The sequence below is a fragment of the Delphinapterus leucas genome, chromosome 10, assembly GCF_059928025.1.
Source record: "Delphinapterus leucas isolate spDelLeu-1000000601 "Yukka" chromosome 10, BTC_Dleu_Yukka2, whole genome shotgun sequence".
NCBI classification, from domain to species: Eukaryota; Metazoa; Chordata; class Mammalia; order Artiodactyla; family Monodontidae; genus Delphinapterus; species Delphinapterus leucas.
In genome coordinates, this window is record NC_143138.1 from 73,847,062 (window position 1) to 73,869,583 (window position 22,522).

The window sequence follows — 22,522 nt, forward strand, 5'->3', positions numbered from 1 at the left end:
CAAAAAATGCATATATAGGGGCTTCCCTGGTGGCGCAGTGGTTGAGAGTCCGCCTGCCGATGCAGGGGACACGGGTTCGTGCCCCGGTCCGGGAAGATCCCACATGCCGCAGAGCGGCTGGGCCCGTGAGCCATGGCCGCTGAGCCTGCGCGTCCGGAGCCTGTGCTCCGCAACGGGAGAGGCCACAACAGTGAGAGGCCCGCGTGCCGGCAAAAAAAAAAAAAAGCATATATAGGATGTTCATTTCAGCTATGCTTTTAATAGCAAACCCTTGGTAATAACCTAATGCCCAGTGACAGAGGACTGAGTGAGTAAACTGTGGTATGTCTTTGTGATGGAATAATTGACAGCCAATGAATATATTGAGCATTTACCATATTCCAGACATTGCATGTGAAGGTTTATATATGTTACTTTGTTTAGTCTTCATGTATGAGTGAGGCACTACTACAATCTCCATTTTACGGGTAAGGGAACTAAGACACAGAGAGCTTAAGTCTCTTGGTCCCAGACATATTAAGTGGTAGAGCCAGGATTTGAACCCAGGCCCGTCTGACAGCAAAGCCTGCTAAGCTACAGTGACCAAGGCCACCATATATGGCCACGCAGGTTGCATACTGCACAAAGTACCCAGTGGAGAAGCTTAAAGTCTATTTAGGTTCAGCTCTCCAAGCCAAGAGTTTCATCTGCCCAGAGGGGGCCACCGAGCACTGTGTGGGCTAGCGATGGTCTGGCAGATACCTCCTACCTGTCATAGGCACAGTTTGTGCTCTTCTTGATCGTGGTATCCTCTTGGTCCCTGATCAGCCAAATGAACTTGGGGTCGGTCCTCAGGCGGATGTTCTTCCAGGCCTTCTTGGGGACGTAGCTGCAGCCGGCATTGAAGTCACCCATGAAAATGAAATTCTGAAAGACAAGATGCGAAACTGTCACCTGTAGGCATTGTTGTCGAATGCTTTCAGGCAGAACTGATAGCAATGACTCCATCTCGCACACCCAATAAACGACGAGTTCTATTATCAGCTGAATTGTGTCCCCCCAGATGCATAAAATTCATATGTTCTAACCCCCAGTACCTAAGAATGTGACTGTATTTGTAGGTGACCTTTAAAGAGCTAATTCAGGTGAAATGAGGTTATATGGGTGGACCCTAATCTGATGTGACTCGTGTCCTCATAAAAAGAGATTAGGACATAGACACAGAGGGAAGACCAAGGAGAGAGGCCTCAGAAGAACCAAACCCTGTTGCCGCTTTGGTCTTGGACATCCAGCCTTCCAGAACTGTGAGGATATAAATTTCTGTTGTTTAAGCCACCCAGTCTTTGGTACTTTGTTACGGCAGCCCTAGCAAAATAATAAAGGGTCTTAATTTCATTTTGCTTTTTAAAAGAAGAGGCCACAGTTTAAAATTGAGTCACAGTTCTGATGAGTATTTGACAGGCGAGTATGACAAGGGAGTGTGTCCTCGGTGGGAAGAAGGTTGTTTGCTGTAGCTGCTCCCTCCTGTTCTTAGTCACCAAATCTCTCGAATTTGGGGTGCAGATTTAGGTGGGGGTGGAAGAATCCAGCTCAGTTATTCCCTCACTTCTTTTGTCTCTGGCTTAAACTACTGTAAGGTATAAACATATGAATGACTTGATGCCTTTTGTTTGCAAGCAGGGAAAATGAACTCGGGTGGTATATTTGACAGCTCTGGCACTGCTCTTTCTCTCCTCTTTTGAAACTAGGAACTTACTCCTGTGGAAATTTTGCCTATTGGCGAAGTGAGAAGAGGCCTGAGTGGGGGGTGGGGGGGGGTGATAGAATGAGCTGTCCGCCTCTGCCCCGAGGCCACCATCAGAGCATTCTATCTTGGAAGTGTTTTTCCTTGCAGGGCTCTTGAAACAGAATTTTAATATTCCTCAAGAGGAAACACAGATTTCCTTGTTTGTGCTATTGTTTGGCGCTGTTGCTAACTTTAGAGTTTTCGTCAAAAACATTTTATTTTGACCTTGGGTATCATGGTTTTCCCTGAGGTCGGTGGGCGCAGTTGAGGACAGGATGTCATCCTTAACCAGAGTGTCAACCAGCTTCTATTAATATAGGCATGATTTATTGAGCATTCACTGTGTACCAGGCTCAGCGTTAAGCATTTTCTAAAGTTTAATTTAAATCTTAGAATAAACACCAGGAGGTAGAAGGAACCTTTGACAGCCCTGTGGAAAAAGGATAGAGGGGTAAAGTGACCCACTGTAGGCTATTGAACCCTGATGAGCCTCACTGAAGGCCCCTCCCTCAGAGCACAAGAGTTTCCCCTCTTCTTCATTTTTGTGCCACTGATGGCTCCCCACTGCCTGGCACTTAACAGATGCTCAATAAATTCTTGCTGAATGAATGAGTGGAATTTATAATTTTAGGAACAAATGAGTCTTTCTCTTGCCCTGCTTTTTACAAATAAGTAACGAAATATACCCCTTGGGTGCGCCATGCCCCAGCTCTGTGTCCACACTTTATTTGACTGATTTTGCACTTAGAGCAGCAAAACTGAGGAGGAGGAAGGGGGTCACTGCAGTCATATCTCAAAAGGAGAAAAGAGGAATGAGGAAGAGCCCTCTGAAGCACTTCCATATTTGCCAAGAGCTTTCATAGGCCTCGCAGACACAGGAGGTGGCATCCCTGTTGTCCACATGAGGAAATAATTGAAACCAAGAGGGATGGTGGATGTATTCCCCTTCTGTGAGAATAGCACCCCTAATTTCTTTGGGAAACCATCTCCCTCCTCCACCTTAGTCCATGAGGTTGGGGTAAAGCTGAAACAGACTTAACCAATCAGAGCATCTCAACCACCTGATCACAGTGATTGGTTCACGGACGGACATGTGACACAATCATAGCCAATGAGACTCAATCCCAGGGTATTTTTGCATTGTGGGGGCAGAACATTTGTCAGTTGCTCTGGAAGCTGCTGGCAGCTATCTTACCATCCCAAGGGTGGAGCCAGCCTGAGAATGGAGCCCACCCAGGGGAAAGGAAGGTCAAGAGATGGAGAGAGAGACAAGACAAGTTCTGATTACCTTGTCTGAGCCCTGTGTCCATCTATGCCTGAACCAATAAATTGCTCTTCCTTTTCATGAGCCATTTTGAGATTCTGTCACTTGTAGCTGAAAGACTCCTGACCTCTCTTTGTCTTACTGTTCTCACTGGTGAAGTGGGAATGATCAAAATAGTTATCTCCTCAGGCTATTGGGAGGATTAAATAAACTTGTCCATGTCCAGCCTTAGCACAGTGCCCGGCACCAGGTACTCATTCGCTCAGTGAATGTTGGCAGCCATTATTAGTGGAGCAGTGTATGAATTCCCAAGGCCCCCGTGGATGGTACCCAGGCAGATTCAACAGAGAGATATTTAGGGCTGAGGAAAGGCCTAAAATGAGACTCTAAAGTGGCGGTGGTCTGCACAGGCCCTGCGTCCTTGCCCTCCCTCAGAGCCACTCATGCCTCTCAGGGACCAGATTCTGCCCCTGCTAGATGGGCATTCAGCAGACACAGAGGGTCATCACCTCCGCCTTCCAGCGACGTTTCACATCCATATAGACATCAGCCAGCTCGTCAATCTCTTTAACGGATGTCTCAGGGGTGGTGTGCAGGGGAACAATCACGAAGTCCTTGACAGCTGAGGAAGAGGAAAGAGGCAGAGGTCACACGTTTCCTCTGGCGAGATTCCACGAACACTGCTTGAGGGAAACAGGCTGTGCCCCCAAAAGGCACGGACTGTGTCATCTGGGGCCCCCCATTTCCAGAGGGTCCAGTGGTTGAGATTTGAATGATCTTAGGGTCATAAGGCCGCTCTTCTCAGCACACGAAAGCCTCTTTTCTCCAACTCGCCCTGCGTGGCTAAGAGAAAGCTGGTAGACAGTGTTCCTCACCGGCATTGTGGGTGTTTTTATTTTCTCATTTTAAAAAACCCGGTATTTTCTATTTTTTTAAAATATGAAGGCTGTTTGGCTTTGTACTAAGAAAAAAATGTTTTTTCTAATTAAAAAAATTGAGGCTTGTCAGTTTACACTCCTTTTGTAATCAGAAAGAAAAAAAAAAAAGCCTGGAAAAGTTTATTTAAAACATAAAGTGGTCCTTTGTGGAGTGTCTGAAAACCTCGCCCACCAGGAGGGACTGAGGGAGCCTGAGAGAGGGGTGGGCGTCTTGCCCATCTGTGTCGTTCTGAATACCTCCTCCTCGGGCTTTCCCTTGTTCTGTGCCTGGGTCCTCACTCCTACTCAGGAGCAGGGGGCTGTTGAGTGATCACTGCTCAAGTCCCACAGCAGGGAGCCGGGACTCAGACCGGCAGCCTGTCTCCAGGACCACACCCTGGTCCAGCAGCCTGTCTCTCACTCTCCCCCACACTCCTCCTCTCCACTCCCCAACCTCTTTTTGGTCCCCTAAACACCCCAGCTCCTTTCCCACCTCTGAGCTTGTATGCTCACTGTGCCCTCCTCCCTCCAGAATGCCTTTCCACCACCTCTCTGTGACTGGCTTCTTCGGGTCACAGCCACTGTCACCTCCAAGGGGCCATCCCTGATTGCCCTGTCTAAGGTGGCCCCTCACCCCGCTATTCAGTGAACCCTGCTTACTGCCTTCATGCTCTGAAATTACCTGCTTAGCTCCTTAGTTTGGCCCACTGGAACCTAAACTCTGTGAGAGCAGGCTTATCTGTCTTGTTCACCCTCTTGGCTCCAGCACCTAGCACCGTGCCCGGCACATTGGAAGTGCTCAGAAATGTTTGTTGATTGAATACATGAATGAATGAATGAGAGAATAAATGGAGGAAAGAAAAGATAGATGAATGGCCAACTCCTTCATCTTTAATCCCAAACAGGCAGGACATAAAGACATTTCCTTGGGCAAGATAGAAGACTCCAAACATGACACAGCTGTAGTGCCATCCCAGCCGAGGTGGGAGGGAGGGGTAGGGAAGGGTGGAAGCTCCAGACAAACAGGTTTGTTCAGCAGTTCACAAAGGCTGAGGACTCTCTCAGAGAAGAAATAATGATTTGGTGGGGAGGGCCTCTCCTAACACTGCCAGGTGAGCTAAGTGTGAGTTGTGTACATGACAAAGACAATTATTGAACATGCTCTCTGAAAGGCATTTCTTGCCCTCAATAGCCCCCATCTCCTCATTTTTTTTTGTTTTTTGTTTTCCTACTGAGAATTTCCTACTATTCTCCCATGTTTGTTTTCCTGAAATACTCTGCCCCTGAGCTAATTAACCCTCTGCCAAAATAGTGAACTTCATAGTTCAAGATGTTAATATTTGTGTAGTATAGATATAGGTGTTCATATGTACAGCTCTGCATATATTTATTTGGTCATTATCTGTCTCCCTCGCTGCAACATAACTTCACAAGGGCAGGGACCTTTCGTCTGTCTTGTCCAGTGCCCAGAACAGAGCCTGACATGTAGTGGGTGTTGAAAAATATTTGATTCTATATAGTTCCAGTCTATAAACCAAATTAATTTTTGACCGTCCATTGAGGGTTGCATGGTGGTAAAAAGTGTGGGCTCCCGAGATGCCAGTTTGAGTTGCAACCCTGGCTCGTCCACTTCAATAACTGCTGGGTGACCTTGAATAAGTGACCCCATCTATTTGAACCTCAGTCTCTTCCAGTGTAAAGTGGAGATAATCCTAGTTGCTACCTTGCAGGGTGTTGCAAAGATTATAGGAACCTGACGCTAATCAGGGATCAATAATTGTTAGTGACTAATACAAGTACTATTGTTGTCAGAGATCAGGGTGCAATCTTTTGGATTTCCTCTCCATCCCCAGTCTGTGCGGGAGATTGCTCAGTGGGTACTGGAGGGACAGTGTGATTCTAGGTTGGGAGATCATCTTTGCTGGCCATTGCTCGAATTTTTCAAATGAAGGAATAGCTGTACTTGATTGGGACTAAGGGATTTTTGTAAATAATTTCCATCAGCCTAAATGCTCCAAAGAGAGTAAGGTTATCATTGATTTAAGAAAGTGGCTTCTTAGCTGAGGAAGTCTTGAGTCGTGGCATTCTGAGAACCCAGCCTAGTGTCATCAAACTATACTGCATCCTCTACATTCAAGGGTTAGAAGTTCTTAACGGTCATCTCAAGCCTGATGCCTTACTAAAGGTGCTGCATAAACCCTGGGATCACAGCCCACACTCAGGACTGCTGCCCGTTTATGGGATCGCTGGGGATATCAGGGGTGAGAGGGGCCTGTGGGTCTCACCGGTGTGGGGTGACTGGAACCAGACCACAAAGGGTTCCCTGGAAAATACATCTGCATCGCCAGCCTGGTAGTCATGGTAGAGGTAGCTTGCTTTCACAGACACTAGCTTTTCCCTAGAAGAAAAAAAAAAAGAAAGTCCTCCCAGATGAGTTGGTTGTCTTCTTCCTTCTTTCAAGAAGCAGAGACGTAGGTTCTCACAGCTCTGTTGGCCTCCCCTGCAGGCTTGAGCGCTGGAAGGGATCTTTTGCCTGAGAACAAGGCTCAGTCGAGTCTTCTCAAGGACCAGAGCCCTTTGGGAGCTGAAGATCTGAGCAATACTAGTTATCTAGGGAACTCACAACTTAAAGGTCAGATTCAAAACAAATTATTAGTAGGAAGAAGATGAGAATATTAAGTCCCAGAGCAGCCATGCTGGGCAACTCAGGTTTCCATCACCAGCCAGGACTTAGCCATGAAGAAAAAAGAACTCTTCACTCTCCTGACCAGGTCACTGAGTCAACCAGTAGATTAGTTTTGAAGAGTTAATACTTTGCATCAGCCCTGATTTTGACAGCAATTATTTTGATCAATATTGAAAACTGGTTAGAGATCCAAATTTGGTTTTAAAGGAAAGATTTTGATTCTATTCACAGTCATAATTGATAAGTGGACCATGTTCCAGCAAGCATAATTTATACTTACTTATAGAGAAAGGCATACTGTTCTTTGTATGTGTTTCTTCCAAGACGAGAGCTAATCACATAGTTATATGTTTTGCCTCTTCTTGAGTTTCTGGAAGACAAAAAAGAGTTTACATTTCATCTTAAAGAACAAACATTTCTCTACTGCCTAGGTTCCCCTCCTTCCGGTCTGCCTCTGTATCTCCCGTGACATCATGTAGGAGGGCTTCTGTTCATCATAAGCTTTGAGTCTCATAAGAAGGACCACCACCATTGACTGGGACTGTAACATCTACCAGGATCTTTACAGCCATTATTTCTTGTCCTTATAAGGTGGGTACTATTGTTACTCCATTTTTATAATTTGCAAGTACAAAGCTGGGATTTGGACTCAGATCCTACTCACCCCCAAATCCACCTGCTTTGGCCTGTACCTGTGGGACACCACTGAGACCATGAAACACTGTTCTGGCCCATGGCTGGGCTGCACCTCATACTTCCTGGTGGAGTATACCTCACTAGGTCACCCTGTCCATGCACCACTCCTGAGCATTTATCACATGCAGGATTCCCAGTAACATTTTTTTGGACATTCTCTTCTGCTCTGAAAACCCCCCAGGCATTTTCTCACAAGTCCTGGAACTATGATTCCAAATCAGCTATTGTTTCTGTCCTGGGGGCTGAGGATATTGTCATGAAGTCCCATTGATCCTACCCCTCACCCTTATCAGGGAAGCTTGACTCTCAGATGTGTTTGCCAAACTTGCTGATAACTCCACCCTGGGCAGAGCCTGACGCGGTTCTACTTCATCTTCCCACGAGAAGATCTGGGGCATGTCTAAGCTGTGGCGTACTCTCAGGTTCCATTGGAAAAAAGGAGAATGTTTAGGGGTCAACTTAGACCCTACAGAAATTCCTGGGAATGAATATTCTAAGGCAGATCTGGTCATGGGAGCCCCAGGAGTGCAGACAGTGGATTCTGCTGGGCTTCCAGTTTGGGAAGGCTGGCCCTGTCCTGAATCTAGCCTTGCCGAGTCCTGGGTTGGCAAACTACTCGCAGTGACTCAGCTGTGAAAGGAGAAGGGCCCCTCCTGGCTTACAGGGAATTAGGAGACAAACAGGCCTGGCTCTGCCTGGAGTCCATGGCACAGTCTAGGGAGGTTGGGGAGAACCGAGACCACTGGAGGTGGCAGGACTTAATCCAGACCAACTGCGGGCAGGTGCCTGGAGCCCCCATCCCCTCCATCCCTCATAATTCTGAAAACTGGCCAGGGCCACTCCAAGGACGGCTGAGGGGGCTCAGAATAGAGCATTGGCCTTGGAGACAGACACGACCCAGGTTCAAAAGTAGGTTTGGCCATTTACTGGCTGGGTGACCTTGAGCAGGTCCCTGCTCTCTGTGCCTCAGCCCCTCAGCTATAAGGGAAGCAGTAACAGTACCTACTCTACAGGTTGTTGTGGGGAGGAAATGAAATAGCACATGTAAATTGATTAACAGGATGCCTGGCAACTGTGATACCCTGGTTAGGGTGTTAACGGTAGCTGTTTCTTACGGCCCTCTGGACCGTCACTTGCCATCACAATTCCCTTACTTTGACGAGTAGTGAACATCCCAATGTTTAGTCGCCACTGCTCCATACCAGGCACAGCTCAACCACTTACATGGATGATTAAATTTAATTATCGCCACATCCCAGGAAGATGGTGGGTTCTATTATTATCTCCATTTACAGATGGGGAAAATGAGGTACAGTGAGGTTCAGTAACTTGCCCTTTGTGGCAAAGCCAGAATCCAAACCCAGGTGGTCTGAGCTGAGCGTAGGTGCCTAACCCCTGGGCTACACTCCCTCTGTCATTGTCAAGAGCAGACTCAGAAACAGAAGACCTGGGAGGCTAAAAGGGAGACACACTGCTCCAAGTCTGAGGTTTCAGATGAGAAACTGAGGCCCAGAGTGGGTGGGTGCGGTCAGTCCAAAGAGCCCTGTGTGTGAAGGAGAGAATCCAAGGCTCTTCCTCCCCAGCCTAATGAGGCTGGATTGACCATTCATTTCTAAAACACAATGTGAGTTTTCCTAATTATAAAAATAGTATAATAATGGCCAGATATCACTGTTTTTTCAATCTGAATGGGGGGATACATAGCTGTTTGTTATCTCCTCTGTGCTTTTAACTATGTTTAAATTATATCATAAGAAAAGGGAAGAGGGAGTGTAACATGCTCATTGTAGAAAATTCGGAAAATACATAGAAGCAGAAATCACATTAAATTCCTTGTAAATTTGTACCACTGTCCACATTTTGGTTCATTGCCTTTGAATCTTTTATATGTTTTTTATTTTGTTTTGCTTTTTTACAGAATTGAACTTGGTACCTATTGTATACTCTATTGTTTAATCTTATATCTACAAAAGAAACATTATATTAGAAGTTTTAAGAAATTAGTGTGTCTCAGAAGTAATAGACGGGGGCCCTTGAATATGCATTTTTAACTCACTCTGGGGTGATTATTCTTTGAGAAATAAATCATAACTATAACCCAATATCATTGAAAGCTATTCGAGGACATTCATTTATAAAATTTTAATTTATAGAGTCAATTCAGAATTTTTGTCAAATATTCAAATCATACAGAAGTATATAAAATAAAAAGCAAATGTTCCCCATTTTCTTCTCACACCCCTTCCACAATGGTCCTCCAGTCGTACCCACCACCGCCCCAGAAGTAACCACTAACAACAGCTTGAGCACATCCTTCCTGCCTTTCTTTTATGCTGACGCAAACTCAAGCACACCCTCGTTCATATATGATGTAGTGTGACTACTAAAACGGGCTCTTCTACCTACAATTCTGAGCTTGCTTTTTCCCATATATGGTAGCCATCTTTCCATGCTAGAATATTTAGCTCTAACCTATTCTGTGGTAACCATGACTTTTGATCGCTACATGATATTCCAGCCTGTGGGTATATCATGATTACATATTTGCGCTCAAGCTTTTCTTTGTAACAATACTTCTCAGCTCAGCCTCTAGTCTGTTTCTTTCATTTCTCTCGGTCCTGACTCCTCCACCCGTTTCCCTCTTTTGCTTTATCATGTTAAAACTAGCTGGTTGGGGCTTCCCTGGTGGCACAGTGGTTGGGCGTCCGCCTGCCGATGCGGGGGACGCGGGTTCGTGCCCCGGTCCGGGAGGATCCCACATGCCGCGGGGTGGCTGGGCCAGTGAGCCATGGCCGCTGAGCCTGCGCGTCCGGAGCCTGTGCGTCCGGAGCCTGTGCTCCGCAACGGGAGAGGCCACAGCAGTGAGAGGCCCGCGTACCGCAAAAACAAAAAAAAACACTAGCTGGTTGAACGTTCTCAGGACCACGGTTAATAAAGTTGAAAGCCTGGGCAGTGTTGGCCACGTGACCTGGTGGTCTGGGCCAGTGCTGGCTCTCACGCTAGTTTCAGTTCCCAGGGACTTTCAGATGCCCTTGCACCTGGCTTTGAGCCGACAGTGTCCAGGGGCCCTGTCTTTACCCGTTCAGTCTCTCCAGCAGTGTGGGACAGATTATGTTGTTGCTGTCCTTGATTTCCATCAGGAGTATGATGTCACAGCGTTTGATGACCTGCAGAGAGAGAATTCCCAGGGTTGTGAGGCCATTTACTACAAATAATGAAATCTTCTATTGGGCACTTACTATAACATAACATACTATGTTACTATTTTTTTTTAATTGAAGTATAGTTGATTTACAATGTTGTGTTAATTTCTGCTGTACAGCAAAGTGACTCATATATTATACATATATATATACAATTATATATATATATATATACAATTATATATATATATGTATAATTGTATATATACAATTATACATATATATACGTTCTTTTTTTTAGACTTTCTTTTTAATATTCTTTTCCATTACGCTTTGTCCCAGGACATTGACTATAGTCCCCTGTGCTATACAGTAGGACCTTGTTGTCCATCCATTCTATATGTAATAGTCTGCATCTACTAACCTCAAACTCCCACTCATTTCTCCCCTCCCCTCTCCCCCTTGGCAACCACAAGTCTGTTTTTTATGTATGTAAGTCTGTTTCTGCTTCATAGGTAGGTTCATTTTTGTCATATTTTAGATTCCACATATAAGTGATATCACATGGTATTTGTCTTTCTCTTTCTGACTTACTTCACTTCATATGATACTCTCTAGTTACACCCATGTTACAGCAAATGGCATTATTTCATTCTTTTTTATGGCTGAGTGGTATTCCATTGTGTATATGTATTCAATACCACATCTTCTTTATCCATTCATATGTTGATGGATGTTTAGGGTGTTTCCATGTCCTGGCTATTGTGAATAGTGCGGCTATGAACATAGGGGTGCGTGTATCTTTTTGAATGATAGTTTTGTCTGGATATATGCCCAGGAGTGGGATTGCTGGATCATATGGTAATTCTAGTTTTACTTTTCTGAGGAACTACCGTACTGTTTTCTACAGTGGCTGCACCAATTTACATTCCCACAACAGTGTAGGAGGGTTCCCTTTTCTCCACACCCTCTCTAGCATTTGTTATTTGTAAACTTTTTAGTGACGGTCATTCTGACTGGTGTGAGGTCATACCTTATTGTAGTTTTGATTTGCATTTCTCTAATAATTAGCGATGTTGAGCATCTTTTCATGTGCCTATTGGCCATCTCTACGTCTTTTTTGGAGAAATGTCTACTTAGGTCTTCTGCCCATTTTTCGATTGGGTTGTTTGTTTTTTTATTGTTAGGCACTATGTTTTAAGTATCAAACTGGGTGCTTTGTTAAATTAACTAACTTCTCTGAAATAAATGATGGACTCCCTGAGGTAAGTACTATTATCATGTCCATTTTAAAGACAAAGAGCCTGAGGTTCTTTCTGGGAAAGCTGAGATAGTATCCAAAGTCACCCAGCTAGAAAGTGGCTGAGGCAGAATGTGAACCTAGGCAACCCAAGTCCAGAGCCCAGGGTCATGACCCCTGCACGTCCTACCTCTTGGCTTTGCTTGAATAATTACAATAATAATAATAGTAAATATTTATTAAACCCTTAGTAGGTGAAGAATACCAGGCTGGATACTACAGAAATAAAGAGGTATAATTATAATGTTAATAACTGTAAGAGATAACATTTACTGTGAGCCTACTCTGAGCCTCATCAACCCTATCAGATTTTTAGCTCATTAAGCATAGGAGGTAACAAAGCTCAGCGTGATTGAGTAACTAGTTTAAAGTCACACAGCTGGTATAGGTGGTAGAATAGGATTTGAACTCAGGTTAACATGACCGCAAAGCCCAGCATGCTAAACTATTAAAATACAGTTCCGCCCTCAAAGACTCATTATCAGTGAGAGTGACAAATGCAAAGAACTAGCTACAATGAGAGGCAAATGAAAGTTGTGCTAAATAAAAGTCAGAGCTGTGAGAATGTTGAGGAATAATTAATTGCATCTGCCCAGAGGATCAGGAAAGTCTCCAATGAGGAGGAGGCATTTGAACAGGCCCTGAGAGGTGAGGAAGAACTTAGTAAAAATGCAGGAGAGGCTCCTTCAGGACGAGCAATAACCTGGAAACCAGGGTGCAGACCAAGTCGAAGCCCATTAGAGACGACAGGGACCTTTGTGTGTATGGGGTCGTGGTGGGCTGGAATTTGTTGCTGAAGGACAGGGTATCCCCAGCGTTAATTTCGTCCTCTCCAAAGACATGGAGCGGGGGGAATATGCCACTGGTCCTGTTTCCAGAGCACATGTATGTTCCAGTTTCCTCTCCAAGAAGGGCATAGAAGAGAGAGCCACCAGCACTGGCCTGTGCAGCCATTAAGAAGTGCTGGGGGCTGAGAATGCACCTGTGTAGCGACAGAGGAGGAAGACTATGTCCAAGTCTGGATCCTTCCATCAGTAGGCTTGCATTATATACCCTGAGAAAGCCATAATTCAAAAAGTGTCATATAGGGCTTCCCTGGTAGCGCAGTGATTGAGAGTCCGCCTGCCGATGCAGGGGGCGCGGGGGTTCGTGCGCCGGTCCGGGAACATCCCACATGCCGCAGAGCGGCTGAGCCCGTGAGCCATGGCCGCTGAGCCTGCGCGTCCGGAGCCTGTGCTCCGCAACGGGGGAGGCCGCAACAGTGAGAGGCCCGCGTACCGCCAAAAAAAAAAAGAGTCGTATAGCACAATGTTCACTGCAGCACTATTTACAATAGCCAGGACATGGAAGCAACCTAAGTGTCCATTGACAGATGCATGGATAAAGAAGATGTGGCACATATATACAATGGAATATTACTCAGCCATAAAAAGAAACGAAATTGAGTTGTTTGTAGTGAGGTGGGTGGACCTAGAGCCTGTCATACAGAGTGAAGTAAGTCAGAAAGAGAAAAACAAATACCGTGTGCTAACATATATGGAATCTAAAAATAAAAAATGGTTATGAAGAACCTAGGGGCAGGACAGGAATAAAGACGCAGACGTAGAGAATGGACTTGAGGATATGGGGAAGCTGGGACAAAGTGAGAGAGTGGCATGGACATATATACACTACCAAATGTAAAATAGATAGCTAGTGGGAAGCAGCCGCATAGCACAGGGAGATCAGCTCAGAGCTTTGTGACCACCTAGAGGGGTAGGATAGGGAGGGTGGGAGGGAGACACAAGAGGGAGGAGATATGGGGATATATGTACATGTATAGCTGATTCACTTTGTTATACAGCAGAAACTAACACACCATTGTAAAGCAATTATACTCCAATAAAGATGTTAAAAATATATATATAGGCTTGCATTTCATGGCATCAGCCTTGCAGGGTTCACCAAGGAGAGCTGGGTGCTGGTCATCCAGCCAGCCTGCTGATTTAGTCACTTATCACTGTCAGATCTTTCTGGAAGACATTTTAGAATATGTATCAAAAGCCTTAAAAAATGCATTAATCCTTTGGTCTAGTTTTCCCACTTTGAGGAATGTTTTCCATTGTAAAAAGGTATCTACTACTTCTCTACACCTCAGTTTCCTCATCTATAAATTGGCATAATAGTCATTCCCTCACAGGATTGCTGGAGGACAGATGGATACTTAGAGCAGTGCCAGACATATAGGAGGCAAACAACAAAGTATTGTTATTATTATTACTTACACAGATCAAAGAGGAAGATGCATTGCAACAGAAAAATTGGAAACAGCCTAAGCATCCCCAAATAGGAAAGCATTAAATGAAACATGTTGCAAACACAGCATAAGGCATTAAAAGTTGTGTTTTAAAAGAATATGAATAACATGTGAAATACTTCTCATATAAAAGCAGAATACAAAACTGATGATATAGGGTGTCTCCATGCTGCAAAATAGAAAAATGCCCATAACAAAGTTACCGAAGTACCAACAACTGTTGTCTTCAAGTGATAAGATACTTCTTTATATGTTTCTGTATTTTCAAAATAGTCCATAATGACTTTTTAATTTAATAAAATTAATTTGTAAATTATGTTTATAATTGAAAAATTATACCTCTATAATTTTAAAAAATTAAGCTGTTACTAAGAAAGAAAATTGCTTTATGAGGAAGGAATTGTGGGTGAAGAAGTGATGGCCAATATTTATGAAGACATGACAGGTGTGATCATAGCTTATTTAACATAAGTTAAATGAGTTGTCTTATATAAAGCGTCTACAGTGCCTGGCATATAGTGGGCTTAGCGAAGTCTTTATAAATGCTAGCTCTTATCATGGACTCATTACATTTTCACAATAACCCTGTGCTGCATTTACATTTCACAATAACCCTTTCTTGCTGAAAGGCACGGGGTGGGGGGCTCAGGGAGGAGAAAGGCCTTCTGGAGCCCGGCGCACCTGGCTGCCAGGTGGAAGCTGAACCCAGGGCTCCTGGCGCTCCCACCACAATGTGGTGCCTCTGGGATTTTCTAAGGTAATAAAACCCAGAGTCCTGGGAAAGGTTTTAACTCCAGCATCAAAAATAAATTAACCTCTAAATAAAGCGAGTCAACTGCCTCCAGAGGAATGTGAACACAGTCCCAAGACATTGGTCAGATTACCCAAGGAAAGTCTTATCTAAGTGGGGAGAAAGATTAGAATTGGAAGTTGGGATAAGGTTGATGGCTGGAGGGGGAGAGAACGAGGAAGAAGCTCACGTACACACACACACACACACACACACACACACACACACACACACACGCTACCTTCACCCTAGGGACTAACTTCAGTTAAATTCCTCCTGAGTCTCTTAAAGTCTGAAAGCTGTAGAGAGAGTGTGAAGGGTGTCCAGCTATCCTTCTGACAGGAAAGGGGGCTCACCTTCACAATGACATCCATGGCATTACAGTTTGCCTTCTTGGATTTCCCAAAGGACCTCACATTAAAGGAGCAGATCCTCAGGGCCAGGGTGCTGTGGGTGGAGAGGAGAAGCAGCAGGGTGGCCAGCAGCAGAGACATCCCGGGCTCCCCTGGCTTCAGGGCTTGAAGAGAGGACAGCAGTGTCTGGAGAGCAGGCTCCTGGCCACTGCCTCAGGCTCGGCTGACTTGTTTGGCTGACTTGTTAAGTCTGCAGATAACAGGAATTACTGGATTCCTTGTTGCTGTTTTCACTTCTCTGAGGAACTGAAAATCATGGGTTTCATTCCTCAGGAAAATGAAGGAAATGAGCTAGTTTTTGGGATCCCTTGTTTTTGTCACTCGGGTAAGGAAACTGGTCAGTTGAATCTAGGCACCAGCCTCTGCAAAGTCACTCTTAACCCAGCTGGAAGCCAGCTGTGACATCTGGACATCTCTACTGTGGTCACATACCATGTACCTTCTCATGGAAATTGATGAACTCGGAAATGGTCCACCCCAGAGGGCACCTGGGGTGTGGAGCCTTCTGCAGGGGGAAGGGGTGGGGCAGGGTCAGTGGGAAATTCTGCCAGATTTTCTGCAATCACTGGGATTTGGCAGCTAGCTATCCCTGGACACACCCAGATTCCAGCTCACCAATGACCCTGATGGGCATAATTAAGATAGAGTCTGGTTTGTTTCTTTTTAAATTTAATTTAATTAATTAATTTGTTTATTTATGGCTGCATTGCGTCTTCGTTGCTGCGAGGGGGGGGGCGGCGGGGGGGGCTATTCTTCATTGCGTTACATGGGCTTCTCATTGTGGTGGCTTCTCTTGTTGCAGAGCACAGGCTCTAGGTGCGCAGGCTTCAGTAGCTGTGGCACGTGGGCTCAGTAGTTGTGGCTCGCAGGCTCTAGAGCACAGGCTCAGTAGTTGGGGCACATGGGCTTAGTTGCTCCGTGGCATGTGGGATCTTCCCAGACCAGGGCTTGAACCCATGTCCCCTGCATTGGCAGGCGGATTCTTAAGCACTGCTCCACCAGGGAAGCCCCTGGCAGGCAGGTTCTAAACCACTGTGCCACCAGGGACGTCCAAGTCTGGTTTGAATTACATAATTTTTAAGGCAAGTTTTGTTGTGTACGGTTTAACATACCAAGTACTCGCAGTGTGTTGCCAGGAAAAGCAGTTGCTTGTCTGCTGGGATGGGTCTAATACCCTTGCACTTAAACCCCTGGAGAGATCTATGATTCAACCCGTATTACTTAATGTTTATGAGAGAGAGTTGTGTGGCCCCAAGAAAGGAAGGTTTTGCAAGAATTGTAGGATTTCCTTCCAAGTAAAATAGCTTTTAGAGATTTGGGCAGGAAAATAGGAAGTTCTGAAAAGCAAAAGAAGTTTGTTTTATATGGATAAAATCCAATCAAGTTATAAACCCAAGTAGGATTTGCAGACTTTGGCAAGGAAAATTCTTCTGCAAAGAGGGGAGGTAATGAGAATAACTTGAAACCAAGCTTTGGGATCTCCGGACTACCCCCTCCTGAAGTGATGGGCACGTGGTCACAGCCACCGGAAAAAGTGTGCAAGTATCTCCAACATACATCCAGTCAGCATCCTGGCTGAAGTCTGTGGCCAAGTATACCCAGGCATTCTCAGGAGATAATCCCAAGTAGTACATGAAAGGAAGTAATGGCTTCCTGAGCTCATGGAGATGTGAATCTCCCTCTTGGCCACAGCCCAGGCCTTAAGCCTGGTTGAATCACTGGTGAAAAGCTGGTGGTGACTGTCCTCCCTGGCGAGTGGGCATCTTCTGACCAGAGGAAGATTTAGAAGTCAGTGTGGTACACATTTTTTGTATCTTTCAAGAAGGAATTTGTACATATGTGGTTTTTATGATCTTGTAACATATGAGAGATTTTGACCTATTAAATTGGCAATCTTGAAATCCCAACATAAAATGTGCAATTGAGGGAATCTTTTTATTTTATTTTATTTTATTTTTTATATATATATATATATATTTTTTTTTTTTTTTTTTTTTTTTTGCCGTACGCGGGCCTCTCACTGCTGTGGCCTCTCCCGTTGCGGAGCACAGGCTCCGGATGCGCAGGCTCAGCAGCCATGGCTCACAGGCCCAGCCGCTCCGCGGCATGTAGGATCTTCCCGGACCAGGGCACGAACCCGTGTCCCCTGCATCGGCAGGCGGATGCTTAACCACTGCGCCACCAGGGAAGCCCTTGAAGGAATCTTTTTAGATTTGTAACTTTAAGTTGAAACCTTACTAAGTTTCTGTACAGTTCTGGAACATTTATAAGAATTTTGAGTTAACAGTGTTTTATAAGTTTAATTTTTTTAGACTTAGAATTATTTAGTATTAAAAAGGGTGGCTTTTTTGTTAGTTCAGAAAACTGAAGAACTTTACAAGGAAATAGGTGTATAAAAGAAGTTTAACATGTTTGTAAATGGGTCCATAACCTTTATGGGTAATTATTTAAGTTTGTTGGATGTAGAATTGCCAGATTTAGCAAATAAAAGTACAGAACACTAGATCAATTTGAATTTTAGATCATTCAAATTTAATTGGGCATCCTGTATTTTATCTGGCAATACCAACTGGACTTAAAAAAGGAATATACACTTTTTTCTTAGGTTTATTTATTATTTATTTATTTTATTTATTTTTGTCTGCGTCAGGTCTTAGTTGCGGCACGCAGGCTCTTCGTTGAGGCACATGGGCTTCTCTCTAGTTGTGGCTTGCAGGTTTTCTCTTCTCTAGTTGTAGTACATGGGCTCCAGGGCACGTGGGCTCCGTAGTTGTGGCACGCAGGTTTCAGAGCACGTGGGCTCTGTCGTTTGCAACATGCAGGCTCTCTAGTTGAAATGCGCCTCCCCTGCATTGTAAGGCGGATTCTTTACCCTGGACCACCAGGGAAGTCCCAGGAATAAAAACTTTTATAAGCTGAACTTAAAAGCATGACACTGCCTAAGGCAATAACCACCCTGCCAGGGTCCTGGGAAAAGTTTTAATTCCCAGCATCAAAAATAACCTAAACTAGGGCTTCCCTGTTGGCGCAGTGGTTGAGAGTCCGCCTGCCGATGCAGGGTACACGGGTTCATGCCCCGGTCCGGGAAGATCCCACATGCCGCGGAGTGGCTGGGCCCGTGAGCCATGGCTGCTGAGCCTGCGCGACCGGAGCCTGTGCTCCGCAGTGGGAGAGGCCACAACAGTGAGAGGCCCACGTACTGCAAAAAAAAAAAGAAAAAAAAAAAAACCTAAACTATAGGATGAGTGAGTCAATTAATGTTTTTGAATTTTTAAGTTTGATAATTTTTTTTAAAAATAAATTTATTTATTTATTTTTGGCTGTGTTGGGTCTTTGTTGCTGTGCGCAGGCTTTCTCTAGTTGTGGCGAGCAGGGGCTACTCTTCCTTGCGGTGCATGGGCTTCTCACTGCGGTGACTTCTCTTGTTGCGGAGCGCGGGCTCTAGGTACGCGGGCTTCAGTAGTTGTGGCACATGGGCTCAGCTGCTCCACAGCATGTGGGATCTTCCCGGACCAGGGCTGGAACCTGTGTCCCCTGCATTGTCAGGCAGATTCTTAAGCACTGCGCCACCAGGGAAGCCCCGAGGACATCTTTTAAATTTGATAATTTGAATATTAATTTGAAAAATAAAGGAACCTCTGATTAGTGGTTTCTGTATATAGAAACTGCCCTTGAGGACTTCAAAAAAATCACATGAACAGAAGGAAGAGATTGACCCCATTCTGTAATTAGCACATTGACTGCATGGACTTGAACTTTTTTTAAAAAGTGCCTGGATTCTGGAAGTAAAATCCTAAGAGTCAAATTTAACTGAATCCAGCTAAGTGCAGGGGCTTTGATGAGTGCTTTCTGTTTCATCTCACTTAACACTCCCCCAGGTCCTTATTTTGGTCCCTCCATTTTGCAGATGAGTAAACTGAGGCTTGTGCCCAAGGATGCACAGCTAGCATGTTGCAGAGCTGGGATTCGATCCCAGTCACTCTGACTCAGGGTCAGCCTTCTCCCCCACCAAACCAGGCACACCACACCTCAATGAGAAATCTGCAGGACTTCCCTGGTGGCGCAGTGGTTAAGAATCTGCCTGCCAATGCAGGGGACACAGGTTCGAGCCCTGGTCCGGGAAGATCCCACATGCCGCAGAGCAACTAAGCCCACATGCCGCAACTACTGCGCCTGTGCTCTAGAGCCTGAGAGCCACAGCTACTGAGCCCACGCACCGCAACTACTGAAGCCCTCACGCCTAGAGCCTGTGCTCCACAAGAGAAGCCACCGCGGTGAGAAGCCCGCATACTATAACTAGAGAAAGCCTGCGTGCAGCCATGAAGACCCAATGCAGCCAGGCAGTGAGGAGATAAAAGAGAACTTCCACTTTGTATGGTATACACTTGGGTGTTGTTTGAATTTTTTTTTTTTAACAAAAATATGTACTTGTTCAGTAATTAGAAAAATAAAGTGCTAAAAGCTTTTTATTCTTTTAAGCTGATTAAACAATGCCCATGCCAGCACGTCCTTCTGTGCCAACTTAGCCTCAGGCAGCTCTCACCCTGCCCCAGGAGTGACTGATAATGTGAGGGGCTGGACCGACAAGGCTGCACTGGTGGCCCAGGGACAGCAAAAACCCTCTGTTCCTCCTTCTGTCGGGCTTCCTTGTTGGGAATTGGGAGTTTGAGGCCATCTCTTCCGGCAGCCTGGAGCCTGGAAGGAAAGGCAGGCACTCACCTGACCCACATTGAACACTCTGAGGTGTCCTTCCTTCTGCCATTTAGTGGCTATAGATGACATTTCCTGTGGCATGAACTTCCAAACACAAGTCTGTAAGATGCCCCTGAAAAAAAGGATACACATATATTGGAGATTTATAATGCACATTAGCATATTAATGCTAATATTAAATGCTGAAAAGTCCTGTCATAAACAAAGCTGCTTAACTATGTTGGAACAGTATGTCCTGAATTTATTGTCCGTGGAACACTCTTCTTCACATAATTCCTTTTAGTATCTTGAGCTATGTCCACCTTGGGAAACACCATCCTGATTGAGCGGGGACAGTGTGATCCCCTTAAAGCCTTAAGCACTAGTCCTTGTCAGTAGTCCCTACTGAAGAGTCCCATGTGTGTCATATGAGTGGGCAGACATGAGGATCAGCAGTTGAGATGCATGGCCCCGGACACCACAGGCAGCCACAGCCATTCACCATGGGCACTGGAGGGGCAAGAGTCAGTGGGGGACAAAGAGTACCTCAGAATTTGAGGAAGGCAAGATGGGAATTCCGGCGGGAGCGAAAGTATCACAGGCTGAGTTACCCAAAAGTAACAAAAAGAAACAAGGGGCCTGGGGCATCCCTGGCTGTCCAGTAGTTAAGACTCCGCCCTTCCGCTGCAGTGGGCACAGGTTGGATCCCTGGTCGGGGAAGTTCCCTGAAAAAAAAAAAGAAAAAGAAACGAGGGGCCTGTAGGGAAGTTTCCATTATTGGCAGGGGATGAACTGCATAACTCAGAACAGGTGTTTCCAGTGACGGATGCCATTCCGTGTGTAATAAGGAGTGAGCCCTAGCAATAATCTTGTAATAAATGCAAATTGCCCTAGTCATTAAGTTTCACAACCAGCTTGGGGTTTGGAGCAGGGGAGGTGTATTATTTAAGGTTGTGTAATTGTGACACATCCCACCTTTTTACGATGGTTTCCAACTGATGAAGCAGGCTCTGGTTTGACCTCAAGCAGCATCTTCCACAAGGGGCTGTGTCTGGACCTCAAGCAGGTTGCTCTCTGAAGGCAGTCACTGCTCTGACTAGAGCCCTTCAAAGGCTCTTTATTTGGCATAAAGACCAAACTCCTTATTGTGGCCTCTACCTACCCACCCCTTCAAGGTCACATCCTCTATTCTCTTCTTCTTCCCCTGCTGGCCTCCCCTTGCACTGCTTGGCTTTCAGTTCCTGCCTCAGAGCCTTTGCATGGCTGTTCCCTCCACCTGCAGGGCTCTTCCTTCCTCCCACCTCCAAGTCTCAGCTTTAATAAAGACTTCAATGAAGTCTCAGCTTCAAGGGGGTGCCAAACAACTCTCTCCCTGGCCCCCCTCAGCCCATCAGGGGCTTCCCTCTTACTCTCTTTTTATGGAGCCCAGGTCTTTGCTTCATGGCATGTGTGACGATGTATTATTGTCTACGAGCTTACGTGCTGTCTAATGTCCATCCACCCCCGACCTCTGACAGGTCACACCAGCAGGGACATCTATGTGTGTCTGTGCTGCCCAGGACAGGACTGAGCATGTAGCAGGTGCTCAATAAATCATTGCTGAATGCATGATGTGATGCTCTGACTGACACCAGAGCCTAGCTTCTCGACCACCTGAGAGGTTGCTGAGCCAGGGGAACTCAAGTCCCTGGATAACCGAGGGAGACCCCAGGCCACTGAGACAAAAGAAATAATAACAGAAACCACTACACACCATCCGCCTTTCTTGGAGCACTAGGTGCTAAGTTCTCACATAACTCCCTGACCTTGGGAGCAGAGCATGGAGCAGGCTTCTCACTCTTGGCACTGATGACGTTTGGGGCCAGATAATTCTTTGTTGTGGGGACTGCCCCATGCATTGTATGATGTTTAGCAGCATTCTTAGCCTCTACCCACTAGAGGCCCGTAGCAATCCCCTAGTCATGACCACCAAAAATGTCTCTAGACATTGCCAAATGCCCCCGTGAGGGTGGAGATCACCCCATGTTGAGAATGTTGGTGTGGAGGTTAAAGTATATGCACTTCCATTTACGGCTCTTCAACCTTGGGCAAGTGTCTAAACTTCTCCGTGCCCATTTCCTCGCTTTTGAAAATGGGGATAATAAGAGCTCTTACATGGTAGAGCTGTGAAGATTTAGTGAGTTAGGGGTATTTAGTGGCCCTCAGGGATGTTCAGTTAGGGTGGTATTCTGTCTTCAGAATAAACTGTGCAAAGACGGGATTGCCATCCCCATTTTACAGATGAGAAAATTGAGAGAGATAAAGAAGTCAGGCCCCAGTTGCTGACTGTGAAGTGACATCAAAGGCAGGAATTCGGGTTCTCAGGATTAATTCCCTTTGCCAGATCTTCATGGGTACAAAATGGCCCATTAACTCTAGACCTCATCTGACCAATTGCAAGCTCTGAGCTGGTGGTGTCGTATTTAATGGGTTAGATCTGCCAGGGTGGGACTAGGGTGAGGCAAATGAGACACTGGCCTTGGGTGTGAACTTTAAAGGGGTGCCAAACAACTCAGTAATC

The 22,522-nt window shown here is 45.5% G+C and overlaps 2 protein-coding genes across 5 annotated transcripts in view; one reads left to right on the plus strand and one right to left on the minus strand.

Moving 5' to 3' along the window:
• DNASE1L3 (deoxyribonuclease 1L3) overlaps nt 1-15,426 on the minus strand; it is a 25,558-nt gene extending 10,132 nt beyond the window's left edge. For both annotated transcript variants that reach the window (XM_022572750.3, XM_089918146.1), the window contains exons 1-6: nt 15,214-15,426; nt 10,407-10,495; nt 6,913-7,002; nt 6,232-6,344; nt 3,539-3,651; nt 749-906 (exon numbers count right to left, since the gene is read on the minus strand). In XM_022572750.3, coding sequence (XP_022428458.1) covers nt 749-906; nt 3,539-3,651; nt 6,232-6,344; nt 6,913-7,002; nt 10,407-10,495; nt 15,214-15,351 — 701 coding nt within the window. In that variant the 5' untranslated portion in view covers nt 15,352-15,426. The remainder of the gene's footprint in view (nt 1-748; nt 907-3,538; nt 3,652-6,231; nt 6,345-6,912; nt 7,003-10,406; nt 10,496-15,213) is intronic.
• ABHD6 (abhydrolase domain containing 6, acylglycerol lipase) overlaps nt 6,239-22,522 on the plus strand; it is an 89,045-nt gene continuing 72,761 nt past the window's right edge. The window contains exon 1 of one of the 3 annotated variants that reach the window (XM_089918145.1): nt 6,239-7,223. The gene's annotated coding sequence lies outside the window, so the exon portion shown is untranslated. The remainder of the gene's footprint in view (nt 7,224-22,522) is intronic. The other 2 variants (XM_022572742.2, XM_022572745.3) reach the window with 2 other exon arrangements.